Below are 12,500 nucleotides of genomic sequence, written 5' to 3'. Positions count from 1 at the left end.
TCCTCCTCCGCAGGCGATCAGCCGCCCTCTTCCAATGATAAGTTGGCCGGCGCAAGCAGCGTCATTGGCTGCATATTAACCAGCCCATATGTTGTAGCGGTCGTGAAAAATGAAAAACCGGGGGAAAATAAATGGACCGTACAATTCAATGAAGGCGTCGACTCTGACCCAGACCTGGACCTGCCGGGGGGGATACACGTAGGAGGCGGGCCCTCCACTGTGAGACGGCACGGGGGAAGAAGGAGTCGGAGGAGAAGTGTCAGGGGAGTCGGTGTGCTTGACCCTTCTCAGTGGGAGCAGTGGGCGATCGGCACACACTCAGACACACACACACACGTGCGAACGCACACACACACACACACACACACACACACACACACACACACACACACACACACACACACACACACACACACACACACACACACACACAAACATAAATACACGCAAACATGCACACGCTCAGGCACGATCACACACACATACACACAGGCACGCACGCACACACACACACACACACACACACATGCTCACGCTGATGGAGAGGGATGCCTGAAAGCACAAATTGAGTGTGTGTGAGTGTTCAGGTTGAGGTGTAACACCGGCTCGTCTGGACCGCCTCCCGGGAAATTACGCTGAATAAAATCAGACCTGAGAAATGTGAGTCCGCCGCACATGTTGTTTCAGTGTGTGAGTGCGAGCTGTGGGTGTGTGTTTGTTTGTGTGTCAAACGGTTCCAGTGAATATATACTTTTTAGTTTTACTTTATGCATGCTTTACCCTCTTCCTCCTAACCCATCCTTACCTAACCTGCTTTTCTACCCTTTACCCTGTCTCTCTTCAGTCAACACGCTTACCTCTCTCTCTCTCTCTCTCTCTCTCTCTCTCTCTCTCTCTCTCTCTCTCTCTCTCTCTCTCTCGCGCTCTCTCGCACTCTTTCTTTCTCTCTCTCGCCCTCGCTCTCACTCTCACTCTCGCTCTCTCACTCCCTTTATGGAGTCTCCCCACCCAACTCCGGTCACCTCTCCTCTCCCTGTCCTTGTCTCGGTTGCTCTTGTCAAAGGGCGCTGTGTGGCAATTCTTCATTCTCTCAGTATCAAATCATCCAGTACTGCACGTTCTTCCTCTGCCGGTGGTCACACAGCCAAAGATCAACTGTGCCTGCTTTCAACCCTGAAATCATGTTCTTTTGAATTGTAACTGTAATAACACACACCCACACCCACACTTAAACACGCACGCCCGCAAACACACACACAGTCCAACATCAACTCACACACACTCACATTCACACACACACTCACTCTGATACTCACATGCTGATACACGCACATACACAGATACACACAGAGAAACACACACATGCATACATATAAACAGATCAAACACACACACACACACACACCCACACACACACACGCACACACACACACAGATGCCTCCCGGGATTTGCATGGTGTGGTTGTCGTCATTGCTTGAAACAATATTTCACGTGAAACAAATTGCGGCTGGCAGAACTCCATGAGCGCGCGTGCAGCCCTGCCGTGGGGGGGCCGTGCAGCGCAGCGTTTCTAAATCACTGTGGTCCTCTGCTGTGATTGTGTTCGGTCCCCCCTGCGGCCATATTGATTCCAGTTTAGAGAGCGAGAGCTCTGGGGTTGAATTGTGATTAACTCCTTCACTGGCATATTGAAAAGCATAAATAACCGAGCTGGGGTAAAAAATAAAGAACACCTCCTGTTTTTTCTTGCCTTTCGGCGACAAGCTCAAACAACGACGACATCACAGGGAAAACATTGGTTAGTCTTAGGGAACCGAGTGCTGCTATCAATCCCCGCTAGTAGCAGGGGGACGCCATCCTCCTCTAGCCCCTTCAGATCCTGGTGGGGAACCCCGGTCCCTTTCCCACCTGCAATGGACACAAAAGAATCAGGAGCGCAAACAAACTTAAAACAACCCACATCATTGCCAGAAACAAAATGGCCTCACGAATCAGATTTAAGACCGAAATATAAGGCCTGATGGCTGATCTCAAATCTGGGTGAACGGGGCTTTTCCCTTTCTTTCGCATCGGTCGGTTTTCTGTTAGCGCATCGTTGCTGAACACAAGCTCAGCCAGCAGTAGTAAACTGGTAAGGGAGGGTTCAAAGGTTTCAAATCAACACCATGTAGGCTGGCCCCTGTTGAAATACACTTATTAAAATCCCCTGCTGGTAGTTTCCTTTTCCACCCCTATGAATGAGTTTTTCTTCGGTAGAATATCACCGCCGCTCAACGCTTCAGGTTTCCGGGGCCGTGCTCTGTGCCATCCCCTTCCCAGGGGTTCTGCTATAACCAAGTGTGATCGCTGGATACGAGATAACCACAAAACAAAGCAACCCCGCCGCTTACCTGGGCCAAGGTTAATCAGGGCCGCTGTTTAACAAATGGGATCTGTGTCTCTCTTGTGTCTCCCAGCGCAATCTCATTGGACAATCAGCTGGTTGTCTTGGCTACAACAGCAGCGGACGCAGGGCGCTACCACGTGGAGGCGGTGAACGAGCTGACGGGGGAGAACGCCACGAGCCCCGCCGTCTATCTCAGCGTCTCAGGTAACACGCGCTTACTGATTTCTGGATGTTGCTCAGAGAGGTTTCAACGCTCGATCGACAAGGTTTTTCACAGCCCAGCCACCATCTCATGAGGGGAAGTTTGGGGAAACTGTTGAAATTCTGAGGGAGATTTGCGTATGAATTTTGTTTTTATGCATGACGTTTTTTAACAACAACAATAGCAACCCATTTGAGGTGTTGTGTTACTGATGGAGGCTGCATGGAAAGACTGCAGTTGACTACAGTATTTATGTGTTTTAAAGGCTAATTCACAGTCTGTGTAAAAGGGGCTACATGTGATCATGATGACCCAAGCTGTCGAAATGTACACAAAAACGCGTGTAATGAACTATAAACCCGATTCTATCGTTCTTTCTTACTGCAACGCCCATGGTGCGTGGCACAGGAAGAAAATTGAGCCGGACATAATGGGAACCTGTTTGAATCCAGTTGAGAGTTACATTTACATTGGAGTTATAATAAATCAATGAAATACTACAAGCTTGGTATCAATGCACAAAAGTATTTGCCCTTGGGAATTGCGTGCCATATCACTGCATGTATCACCAAGAACGCCCCCGGAGAAAAGAATGTTCAACCGGATGTTGAAACTTTTGCTGTCTTCAAATGAATGCAAATACTTGTTTAGATACTGCAATGATGAACATAGCTGTAAAACGGTTGGTCAAACGTCCACCCAGCGATAATTAATTACTTGAATGAGAGACGGCATGAATCATTTGATTCGCACATCTTGTATTCATTGCTGGTAGCCTTTTTTCAAATCTTGTGATGCTCTTCAGTCTACCAACAACAAGGCAACTGAATGTCACAGAGCCAAACTCCAAGCTGATTGGGTAGGGACAGGGTTTGGGAGGGGGACACTGAGAAAAGTGCATGGAACCAGAAAGTTAAAAAGCATTCTGCAGGCACAAATAGCCATCGTTAAATCCACAGAAGGCATTTTATAGATCCATTTTAATTTCTCAACCTTTTATTGGCAACTTGGAGGCCGATACAATTTCGAAAATCCGGGGAATGTCCCTTTAAGTACAGTATGTATGATATCACATTAAAGGGCAGCGATCCAATATTGTACTACTTAATACTGTATTATCAGAATACTGATCCGCATGACTTAGCTCTGCGTGATGCCGAGGCTGAACCGCTGCTCTCTCTCGCACCCCTTTGATTGATCCATCTACACCCCCGTCTATTACTCTGCCTTTCATTCACACAGGCTCCTACTGTCTATTGACGTTTCAAGCAAAAACCCAATTGTCCAAGACCCGTACGACTCCAGCTTGTTATTCAAGCTCAAACATGTGTTCGCCTATCTGAGCCCCCTGCTTGCCGTCTGATTGAAAGCCAGTGCGTACAGCCAGCTCGGCACTTTCTCCCTCACTTCTGCCAGTAGAGACGCCCAAACTCTCGGGCATGACGGGGTTAATCGCACTGCCTTTGTGTCTCTCTCTGGCTCTATCGCTGGCTCCGGCTTTATCTGGGGCTCTTCATCTCTCCCCTTCAGAGTGAAGGGGATTGAGTCTGATGTACGAGAGTCCTCCAGTCAGGGGGTGTGCCATGGTTAAAGAAGAGAGTGAGGCAGGAACAGGAGATAAAGGGAGAGGGAGGGAAAGAGATCTGTCCCTTGTGGCGTTGTGGAGTTTTAATTAGATTCTCTTTACAGGGTTGTATCCTTTGGCATCTACTGATGTGAATGTGCGTGCAGGCGTGCGCCGCCCCTCACACACGTATGATGCTCACGCGTACACATTCACACAGACACAGACACAGACACACACACACACGCACACACGCAGGCACGCACGCACGCACGCTCGCTCACACACACACACACACACACACACACACACACACACACACACACACACACACACACACACACACACACACACACACACCTTGTTATAGTTGTCAAAAGCTCCCATGGTGGTTATAAGGAATTGTAAGGGCCTCGTAAGACTTCATAGGATAGTCTTTGGCCGTAAACGTGTGTGTGTGTGTGTGTGTGTGTGTGTGTGTGTGTGTGTGTGTGTGTGTGTGTGTGTGTGTGTGTGTGTGTGTGTGTGTGTGTGTGTGTGTGTGTGTGTGTGTGTCTGTGTGTGTGTGTGTGTCTGTGTGTGTGTGTGTGTGTGTGTGTGCATGATTTTGTGTCAATTTTTTTAATGTGTACAATAAACCTTTCCTTGTGTAGCTTGTTTTATTGGCATAATAAAAAAAACATTTGATTGAAGCCACATCTTTGGTAGGAAAACAATGAAATGAATGAGTAGGTACACAACCGGAGGAGAGAACAGAGAAGACCGCGAAGAGAAATGGTAATCAGAAGAGGAGGAAGCAATAGCTTAACTCGCTGCAGAAGATGCAGTCTAATGCAATTTCCATACATTCTCCCTGACTTTTTAAATTAAGCTTTGATTTTCCGAATGCACCTACTTTATACCTAAACAAAGCCATCATATTCACAAATCAAATATGGCTGAAAGAACCAATACCCTCCTTCATAGCCAAACCTTTTATTTGCAACATCATGCTATGCACCGGTTTTGACCTGGATCTTTTGGACCACCATCTTTTGGACGTGGATAAGACCGCGTCCCCTATAGTCCTACCTGTACCCCCTGGCGGGGGCGTCTGTGGAATCGGTGGGCATACTTCCAGCACGCCAGCCGTTCTGTTTTATTTAACCTTTATTCACCTGCAGAACATCACATGCTCTTTTTCAAAGCAGCGAGGAGGCGGGAGGGATCTGAAATAGGAGGGGAACCTACGTGGGTTTTTGAATACAAGGCGCTCTCCTTTGCTGTGAAGACGGTTGACAGGGAGCCACAATGCCAGCCAAATGTCAGGCAGAATGTCACCAGAGCCAGAGACTGCTCTGTTGTTTGTGGCGGTGTTTGGGAATGTGTGTGGGTGTCTCTCCGAACCAATGCCAAAAATCATTTTTAAATTGATTTTGTGTCCTATGAATATCTATAAACTTGTTTAAAAGCCGCAGAGGTATCCAAACACGCACACACAAACGCACACACGCACGCACTCACGCACGCACTCACGCACGCACGCACGCACGCACACACACACACACACACACACACACACACACACACACACACACACACACACACACACACACACACACCCACGCACACAAAGTTGCGTATGTTAATGTAAAATGAATACAACTCACAAAAGTGCTATCACTCGGTTTCACCTTCTACTTCGTTCTTCTTTCCCGGGGGTAAGCATTTCCTCGCTCCTTCTCTCTCTCTGTTTTTCTAGCTTCTCTCTCTCTCACGGGCTGTCTCTCTCTCCTATCTATTAGACGGTCTCTTCAGGATCTGAAGGCAGAAGTTCATGGTTGTCAATCAAAATTTCCATTTCTAAAAATGCCATCTTTCTGTTCAGAAAAAGCCCCACCAGAATAAATGAGATACCTCCTTTTATTCTCCTATTTCTTTGATTTAAACATTCACGCTCAACAGCGAAGAACAGAGAGAGAGCGGAAAGTGGTGATGGTGGGGGCGGTGGTGGGGGTGGCATGGGGTTGGAGAGAGAGACAAAGAAAGGGATTTAATGAAGCAAGCTACTGCTTGCAAGTTCTAGGAAGTGTACTGTACTGGTTATATTATATCTCGCAAGCGCACGTATATTAGCATGCAACAACATCACTGGGGCCAGCTGGGCCTGCGGTCTGGTAACACACCCCCACTGCTTCCATCTAAACCACCCAGTGGGGCCCAGGGGGGCACACAGGCATGACCCTGGAACAGCCTCCTGGTCGGCTTTTGGACCTCCCCTGATCGTGTCGATTGGTCTGCTCTTGATCTTCTATAGGTCTATCGGTTGTCTATTGGTTGTGTTTTGGTCTGCTCTTGATCTTCTATTGGTCTATTGGTTGTCTATTGGTTGCCTATTGGTTGCCTATTGATCTGCTCCTGATCTTCAATTGGTTGTCTATGGATTATCTATTGGTCTGCTCTTGCTTTTCTATTGGTTGTCTATTGGTTGTCTATTGTTTGTGTTTTGGTTGTCTATGGGTCGGCTCCTGATGTTCTTGGTCTATCGGTTGTCTTTTTTAGACTCTTTCTCTGCTGGGAGGCGTCTCTCGGTCTGATCTAGGAAAATAACCTGATAACCTAATTCCAGTAATCAGTGTGGAGCTGCCGGCGGGTCGTGGCTGGTAGCCTGCTCACATTTTGCCTGGACAGCTTGTATAAAAGTGATCTCATTAGAATATCAGCCCACCCACAGTAAGCTGAAGAGCTCTCTCTCTCTCTTTGTAAAGATTTTGTCACAGTTAAATCTGAGTTGAATCAGTTAAATATGACGCAGCAAAGTATAATAATTGTTATTGTCAAGATTAAAACATTTCAATAAAATCATCTAAAAATCAAATGTAATACTAATTTTGATACACAATTAGTGAAAGCAAATCTCGCTCTCTTCTTCTAGTGTGATCATCCATGTCATACATATCAACATGCTTCAAACGCTTCTTCGCTACAAACTGAACAACAACTGCTTGTGTGTGCGTATGTGTGTTTGTGTGTATACGTGAATGTGTTTGTGTGTTTGTCTGTTTACATGAAGTAGAAGAAATAATCGCAATGAATCATAAAAGTGGTGTTCCCTGTGATTGAAGTATTTGTGTGTGCAAGTGCATGTGTGTCTAAATGCTTTTGGGAAAGAGAGAAACAACGAGCGATCCAACGGCCGCAGGGTATTCTTCTGGGTGACAGGAGTTGAAATTCCACTTCAATTAATCAAACTCTGAACATACCTGCCTGCCATCATACCCTCCCTCCTCTCTCTCTCTCTCTCTCTCTCTCTCTCTCTCTCTCTCTCTCTCTCTCTCTCTCTCTCTCTCTCTCTCTCTCTCCCTCTCTCTCTCTCTCTCTCTCTCTCTCTCTCTCTCTCTCTCTCTCTCTCTCTCTCTCTCTCTCTCTCTCCCTCTCTCTCTCTCCACTCCGACTTCGTCTTCCTGTCTCTCTATCTCACGCATTAACATCAAGCTGTCAGTCAGAGCAGCAGTGAGCCCTCTTGCCCGGGAGAGTTTCGGCGCGTCTGCCTCTTCCTCCTCTGTTCTCGGCATTAGAGCCTTGCACTCTTTCTCACATCAGTTGGAGCGGCAATATTTCCTCACAGCACTTGCTTATGCACACAGCCATACACACACGCGCACGCAAACACACTCACACACAGACACACAGACACAACCATACACACTCACACAGCTAAACACACATGCACATTCACACTTTCGCAGCCATACACAGATGCACACACAGACCTGTGCAAACACACGAAAGCGCTCCCATATACGCAGACTTTCGTCTTACCATACACACACACACACACACACACACACACAAACACAGACTCATACAACCCTATAAACACACTAAGAGACCTACATGCCCCTAAAGAATAAAACATATCATAGACACACAATAAACACAGGTGGAAAATCCACACGCACACACACACACACACACACACACACACACACACACACACACACACACACACACACACACACACACACACACACACACACACACACACACACACACACAAAAGAACACACACACACTTAGACAAATAAACACACAGACAAAAGCCGAACAAACAAATTCGTACATGTCACAATGACGTTGACAGAGCAAAGCGAGCAGGAACAAACCGGTCGGGGAGTGTAAACAGTCCAGCACTCGCTCCTGAGTACCATGAACGCGTCCTTCGTCTGCGTCGCTGGACGACCAGGACATGGGAGGGGAGGGGTGATGGTGGGGAGACAGGGGCTGGTTGGGGGGGGTGTTTGTGTTCTGCTCTGTGGAGGGGAAGGACGTCCTTGGCTTGATTATGTGATTGGGTCGGCCCGGAGTTGATTGCAGCTTCCTTGGGCACACTTGGTTCTGCGTCCTGCCCTTTTACACCTCGCCAACACGCACGTATGTCTCATAAGCGTACACACACACACACACACACACACACACACACACACACACACACACACACACACACACACACACACACACACACACACACACACACACACACACACACAATTCGCCCGCAGAGACACCAGTATCTCCCTAGGAATGTTTTTAAGAATGCAAGGTTGGAGAAATGTGTGTTGAAACCATTGAAAGTGTGTCCTCACGGAAGAGAGACAGAGAATGTGTGTGTATGGGTGATCATATGTGTGTGTGTGTGTGTGTGTGTGTGTGTGTGTGTGTGTGTGTGTGTGTGTGTGTGTGAGTGTGTGTGTGTGTGTGAGTGTGTGTGAGTGTGTGTGTGTGTGTGTGTGTGTGTGTGTGTGTGTGTGTGTGTGTGTGTGTGTGTGTGTGTGTGTGTGTGTGTGTGTGTGTGTGTGCATGCAGGTGCACACTCAAACACATCAACGTGTATACCATTTGTTTCTTCGTCTAATCCTCTTTTCTCCAACCCAGATGTTTCCTATCCACTTCATAGGTTCTTAAATGAGAGTCTCCCGTGTGCATCTGTGTGCACGCGAGTGCATGTATGTGCACGTGGGTGTGTGTAGGCCTTCGCTTCAGGTCCCATCCCAGTTGCTTTGTGGCATGTCTAATTGCAGGTATTTTGGTGTCCCCAGAGATCTAGCGGGTCTGTCCTTTTTTTCCTACTTTGTAGTGTAGTTAATTTCTCTGCACTTGCATGGTTTGCAAATAGTTTCATGGAAAGCTCTTGAGGTTACAAGCATATATCCTTCTGCTCTCTCCTTCCTGAGCGCCCATATTTGGCAGCCAAGGGCGAAGGGCCTGATACAGTTAGAGACTGGGTGTTGTTGAACAGCCTGCACGCCTTACTTTAGAGCATTATAGCTCGAGGTGGCAACCAATCAGCCTGTCGGCGCGTATTGACTTTCTCCCGTACAGATTAAGCTACATAGTGTTGTCGGGCTGGGAGGTTTGGCTCATTACAGCACAGCTTAGCAATGTGGCAGAATGTCTTATCTCGTGGATCTGCTTCTGCGTTGACGAAAACCAAAAAAGAATGACACCTCGTCGTCGAAAGGTCAACATGTCGACTCAAGCGCAAAAACACAACTAAGGAAAACCCTGAAAGAATGTTGCATTTTGATGGCAACATGCCATTGAAGCTTTTGAAACTTCACACGTCCCTGGGTTGCCACCCTGTCTAACTACTGGCCTTTGGAAAAAAACGGAGGACAAACACTTCTGTCTGCGAGTCCATCTTTTAGCGCTTCACAATGTTTGAGTGTATGGGTGGGCGTTTTGTGCTTTTCTGGCACATATCTTTATGTAAGAGCATCTAATTACATTAAACACTTCATAAAGTTAATGAAGTGAAATATTAGTACGGGGTTGCATCAGTGTTTAATTTATAGCCAGAATAACTGTATGTATCAGGTTGCCAGGTCGAGGACACAGAAGAAAGACGAGTGCAATATGTGCCTGGTAAACATGTTATGTTGAGACGAGCACAATAAATTTTGACAATGTGTCTTTCAGATTCACCTCTAAACTTAACCATTAGAATTTTTAAAGAAAGAGGACAAGGTGTTTTACGTTACTTTGAATCATATACAACCTCAGTTGACCAAGTTTGTTAGCCTGATTCAATGGCCTCCTGTGTTTGTGGGCCAATTTGTTTCATATCTGGTATTGGAGGTTAGTGAATTGTAACACGGGACAAAACCAGAACATCCTTTCGGACCCGTGAAGGTAATCTTAAAAGAGAACATACTGGCTGTAGTATTGACGTTGCAGAAGCCCGTATTTCATTTGTCCTAAATCTCTGATGACATGTCATGGTCATTTTATCATCAATTTGTACCATTTCTCCTTTGAGGAAGCACTAGTATGCACAAGCCAATGAGGAACCGTAGAGTCCAGCCTCCAGTCTAAATAAGTCTCAATCAGGAATGAAGCATGCAGGCCATTACCCCGTATTCATCTCCTCTTCTCTGGGGAGTGATCAAAGATTTAGGGGCTGGACTTCATTTCACCATATCTGTGGAAGCGGGAAAGAAATTGGGAACAGAAAGACAAAGAGCGTGCTTTTTAAACGTCCGGTTCTAGGATAAGATGTATCTAGGTCAAACCGCTGCTCTGTGGTCATCGGAGCGGGTTCTGCCGCCATGCCTCAATGAACCTGTTTGGAACACCATGGCAACCTGTCCCAAACACCCCCCCCGCAGCGAAACGATTATTGATCCGCGCCGCTATGCATTGTCTTTGTAACTAATTGATCAGTGCAGGGCGATACCCTGGCAGAGATGGCGAGGGAGGCTTGTGTGCCTCTTGTACTGTCATTGGTTTTCATGCGTGACGCTGGTGTCTCCTGGTAACCTAGCGAAACACGCATGTATGAATCGTTGACACGCGCAACACACTGCACCTTGACACTGATAATGCATCGACACTGTAGATGATGTGGCAGGCATTTAGGTTTGATCATGACATTACCTCCTGGAGGATTGGTTGTAGCCACTCGTGTATTATTGCTGTATTTCTTAGCAGGTACTTGACACGACTGGGCCATTGGAAGATTTGAGGACAAACAGTGCTCTCTGTGAGTCCATCTGTTAGTGCTTACCAATGTGTGAGTGTATCTGAATCTGCATGCTTCTGTTTACTCACCCTGTCAGTCGTCAGTTATAATATTTAATGAGCAATTTTTGGCCCGTCCTAGTTATGTCATTGTTGGGATAAGGACAAAACATTAGTGGTCTATTTGTGCTTTTTTTCTGCCATATTTTCTTGACGTAAGTGTATATATGAAGTAAAATGTTAGTATGGGGTGGCATCAGGTTTTAAGTTAGAGGGAGAATAAGTGGAAGAAGCACCAGCTAAAACCAATGAAGAACCGCTCGGTCCAAATGAGACTCCATCGGGAGTGAAGCATGCTCTGCAGGCCATTACCTTGGATTCATCTCCTCTTCTCTGGGGACTGATCAAAGATTTAGGGGCCTGTTTTATTTCACCATATCTGTGGAAGCGGGAATGAAATCGGGAACAAAAAGACAAACAACGTGCTTTTCAACGTCTTATTTTAGGATCAGATGCACCGCGGTATCTAGGGTAAATCCACTGCCCTGTGTTCACCGGAACGTGTTTCTTCTGCAGCGTGATCCATCGGTCCCCGGTGAATCTGTGGGAGCGCCATGGCAACCGGTCCCGGCCGTATCGATCGGCGTCGTTATTCACGGTCGTCATAACTAATTGATCAGCTCCCGCCGATACACTGGAAGAGAGAGAGAGGATGGTGGAGCTCAGCTTTTGATGGCGTTGGTTTATGCGTGATGCTTGTGAATTCCGGCTGCCTTGTGTTTATTCATTGATGAATTGTGGAATTGGGTTGTTCCTCTTAGTTCCTTTCCTGTCTGTACAACGCCAGACAAGCATCCGAACAGAATATAAAAATGGATATATTCAAGTTTTTCTCAGTAAACATCACCCTGCAACAGGCAAACACATATTTGATATAATAAAATAGGCCAGGAATCAATTGTTGTTATTTATTTATTTCCCCAAATTGTCTTGCGGTTTTTCTTGCTGCATTTACGTTCAGGCATTTTTTTTTTTTACTATTGTGTTTCTTCACATATTATGTTATGTTATGTCATAAATAACGCAACATTATTTCTGCTATCAAATCTGAACATATTCCAGTCAATGAAGTCAAACGAAATAGGCACATCAATGTTGCATAGGCAACCATGGTTTGCGGTCTCACTGGTTCTAAGGCTCTGAGAGGGATTTGAGTACACTCCTTGCTTAAAGTCTTGCCTTTGGACTGCACCAACTTGGCCTTTTCAAGGCACTTCTGGTAATACTTGGTAGATCTCACATAAGCACACTCTGGCTGCCAGGCTGAGAGCCGTACTAACTGAGTGGT

General features: G+C 46.4%; 1 protein-coding gene across 2 annotated transcripts in view; it reads left to right on the top strand.

The window, feature by feature from the left end:
* Positions 1 to 12,500, top strand: part of sdk1a (sidekick cell adhesion molecule 1a) — a 255,428-nt gene that overhangs the window by 122,877 nt on the left and 120,051 nt on the right. For both annotated transcript variants that reach the window (XM_030350672.1, XM_030350671.1), the window contains exon 5: positions 2,458 to 2,591. In XM_030350672.1, coding sequence (XP_030206532.1) covers positions 2,458 to 2,591 — 134 coding nt within the window. The remainder of the gene's footprint in view (positions 1 to 2,457; positions 2,592 to 12,500) is intronic.

This window comes from Gadus morhua, chromosome 3 (genome assembly GCF_902167405.1).
Source record: "Gadus morhua chromosome 3, gadMor3.0, whole genome shotgun sequence".
Lineage (NCBI taxonomy): Eukaryota > Metazoa > Chordata > Actinopteri > Gadiformes > Gadidae > Gadus > Gadus morhua.
Note: the sequence above shows the minus strand (reverse complement) of the source record. Positions and strands in the feature narration are given on the sequence as shown.